The sequence below is a fragment of the Triticum aestivum genome, chromosome 2A (assembly GCF_018294505.1).
Source record: "Triticum aestivum cultivar Chinese Spring chromosome 2A, IWGSC CS RefSeq v2.1, whole genome shotgun sequence".
NCBI lineage: Eukaryota > Viridiplantae > Streptophyta > Magnoliopsida > Poales > Poaceae > Triticum > Triticum aestivum.
Genome location: NC_057797.1, coordinates 761,731,855 through 761,735,371, shown reverse-complemented (window position 1 = coordinate 761,735,371; position 3,517 = coordinate 761,731,855). Strand labels below are relative to the sequence as shown.

At 46.5% G+C, this 3,517-nt stretch overlaps 1 protein-coding gene across 1 annotated transcript; it reads left to right on the top strand.

Moving 5' to 3' along the window:
• The first annotated feature begins 782 nt into the window (after positions 1–782).
• Positions 783–3,223, top strand: LOC123186544 (uncharacterized). Its single transcript, XM_044598289.1, has 3 exons — positions 783–1,366; positions 1,514–1,740; positions 1,909–3,223. Exons 1-2 carry the CDS (start codon positions 826–828, stop codon positions 1,591–1,593), a joined length of 621 nt encoding a protein of 206 aa, XP_044454224.1. The 5' UTR covers positions 783–825; the 3' UTR covers positions 1,594–1,740; positions 1,909–3,223.
• Positions 3,224–3,517: the final 294 nt, after the last annotated feature.

Genomic DNA, 3,517 nt, shown 5'->3' with positions numbered 1-3,517 from the left:
GCACCGTTTTGCTTCCGCGAGAGACATGGTTTTGCTTCCGTGAAAGGCACGCCCGTTGCTCTCAAAAACAAAAAAAATCACGTTTTCTCTAATTTTCTTCTGTGAGAGGCACGGTTTTATTTTCGCGGGAGGCATGATTTTGCTTCCGTGGGAGGCAAGGCCATGCTCTCGGAAACGAAAAATAAAAATGTGTTTTCTCTCTTTTTTTTCTTTCTTATGAGGCATGGTTTTGCTTCCGCGAGAGGCACGGGTATGCCTATTGGAAAACTTCTGAAAAAGAAAAAAAGTGCTCATGGTTCGGTTTTTTCTTCTATTTTTTATCGTCCTATTTTTTTCGTAAAAAAGAAAGTTCGTCAAAACCTATCAACATGGGATCTAATTTTGAAGATCTCGACGCGAGAAATCCAAGATGAAAAAGGTTCAAGATTTGAACGCACGTTTTAAAAAATAAAATATTTTTAATTAACGTATGTATGAAAAAAAAGAAAATCCATAGGTTGCGACAAGTGACGCACATGCAACGTAGCATTTGTCATAACCTGAAAAGATGAGAGTGATTTTTGGAAGAAAGTAGTCCCTCTCTGGCTTCGGGATGGAAACTCTAGCTGTGACCGAGAAGGGGGGGAAAGGAGTACCGGACTCGGGATCTCAGCTAGGAAGCGGAGGACGATCGATTAGTTGCCGATACGGAGGAGGAACTCTTACACCGATTCCTAGTCTGAGTTGCCAATCTAGCTAGCTAACATATATTCCTGTGCGTGCGTGTCGTCCTGCGCGTATCCACAGAATCGATTAGCAACCGATCTCTTCCAAGGCAACAAATCAATGGGCGAGACGATCGAGGATTTGGCACGCGATGTCTCGGCGCTGTTTCTGCAGGCCAACGGTGAGCAAGAAGGGGCCGCCAGCATGGACATGGGGATATGTATGCTGCGCGAGCGGGTGCGCGAGCAGATGGACAAACTAGTGCAGAGTTTGATCTCGGCAGACAGGGAACAAGAGAAACGGGAGGCAATCCCCATGTTGCAGTCGATCTCGGATACTATCGGGCACCTCGGTGCCGCCAACGGCCAACCGTCAGTCACGGAGGAGTTGGATGACGAGAAGGTCGAGGCCATCGACAGCGGCAACCTGAAGGAGGAGGAGGAGGAGGAGGAAGAGGAACTTGATGAGACGGGCATGAGCGGCAGGGAAGGCAGAGTCGCGGAAGAATCGGTGGTCTACCGCGAACGCAATGCAGCCGCGGAGGCGGAGACCAACCCGGGAGCCGAGGAAGTGGACTACGCCGAGCACGAGGAGGAGGCATTCGCTCGCTTCCGCACGGACTGGGAGCGTCGCAAAGGCAAACACTGCTTCGAAGACCTGAGTGAGTAAACATGCATCTGAATCTTCTGGGATTTTTGCTTCTCTTATTACTCGTCCCAATGGCTCTGTTGATCCGTCTGTCCGGTCGCTCTTTATTTTTCTAACACAAATTAACTTCCCTACTTAACTGGCATGTGTATGTATGCAGCCTTGATCAGTCCCATGCTCTTTACACACTGCACGCCGGGATTCATGCCAATCCACGCCGTCCCCGCGAGGACCCTATAGATCTGTTCCATCAAAGTCACCGACGTGAAACTCTTCAAGTGGCCGCTGCAGGTGCACGGCGTCGTTGCTGCCAGAGATGCTGTGGATGAGCACCGCAACCCCATCTTTCTTCGTTCAAGGGATGACTGCCAAATCCTCAATGAAGCGGTATGTATACATATACTATTCTTCTTCTTCTTCTTCTTCTTCTTCTTGCAGTCAGTTCTTGGAGGTTGGACTTGTTTAGATCACTGAAGTATAGTGATCTAAATGCTCTTATATTACTTTACGGAGGGAGTAGTTATTAATTGGCAAATACGGCCATGGTGTTTGCAGGATCCTTTTCTATACCTGACTGGCCCAGTTCGTGCAATTGTGCCCGAGAAGCCCGTTCACATCGAAATCCAACTCAAAGTAAAGGGCACAACGGCCTCCCAAGATAGAGCGTTGCTCAGTTATATCTTTTATTATGATGGCGATTATTATGAAGCTAGTTCAAGTACGATCATCATTGAAAAGCACTCTTGCACACTAGAGTTAGGCGCCCAACAGCTTAAACGTTCAGTTCAAGCCACTATCTTTGGTGTTCATGTTGCTGATTACAAATCAAATCCTTTTGAGCATGGAGTTCGAGTGGTTTGCTCCTCACTATCTCAGCAGCACGACGCCGATGAGTCCCCATCTATGGAAGTTGTGTTGCTTGAATCGAAAGTTGGAAGAAAGCATGCAGTGAAACGTGGTTACCTCAATCTGTCAAGGCAAGTTGTTTCTGTAAACTTGAGTGGAAAGCTTAAAGTTCTCATTGAAGCATACACACCATCCGGGGAAATCATGACACAGGGTCATGTCTTCGTCATGCCCAAAACAAGCAACACCAGCCAACATGCATGTGACCTTGATGGCTTCAAGGTGGAGTTTACCGTTGCTTGGTCCTTTCTTGTTCAAGATGAGGAGCATATCTCGATGAATGGGCGTGCGGATCCTTTGGCACCACGTCCCGTAAATCCCTCCCTTTTCCTCAAGGAGACCACGGCAAAACCGACAAAGGTAGTACATAAATGGCAACCTCCTGATCATCCTTTTATCAAGGTCAATGTGGATGCTTCTTTCCATGAAGAAACACAACAAGGTGGCACGGGACTGGGCATTCGCAATCACGAGGGCACTTTGCTACGTGCCCAAGCAATATGGTATGATGCGGGGCTTAGCGCAATGGCCATGGAGGCTTATGCAATCCGAGATGGGGTCCAACTGGCACGCAACATTGGTATGCGGAAGGTGATAGTTGAAACCAATGCCCAAACAATGGTGAACATGTGGAATGCTAGATGTTTCGATCGTTCCGAGATAGCTGCCACTTTGCATGAAATACAAGAGCTTTGTGGGACTCTAGAGGAGTTCCGCTTAGTATTCACGACAAGGGAAGAGAATGAATTGGCGCATCTTTGTGCAGAACAATGTAGTGCCACTAGGAGAAGGTGTTTATGGATTAATTATATCCCATCCTTCCTTGCCGATTGTGTAAAGAAGGAATGTAATCCAACTATATGATCAACGAAGCTCTTGAGTGTTCTTGAAAAAACCGGCTAGCATGCTATTTATATATTTACAATGTCTTTTTCTTTTTCTTTTGTGTGTACACCTCTGTATACCACCGCTTGGTTTTGGTAGCATGATATATTGTATTGTAACACATAATATAGTTAGTCCGAATAACACCACTTTCAACTCAAAAAGGAAAGAAAGAATATAACACAACTTAATTCTGGTTGCATACGTCAAAAAGGTATACTCTTTATATTGCACGGCTGATTTCACGTTCCCGTACCGTGTCAAGCGATTGAGATGCGTCTCATGGGGACCTACACAACCACAATAGTCTTTTTTTTAGGGGTCGCAAGCATAGGAGCTGATTGGCTCCCTCGCTCCATCAAACTAGTGCACC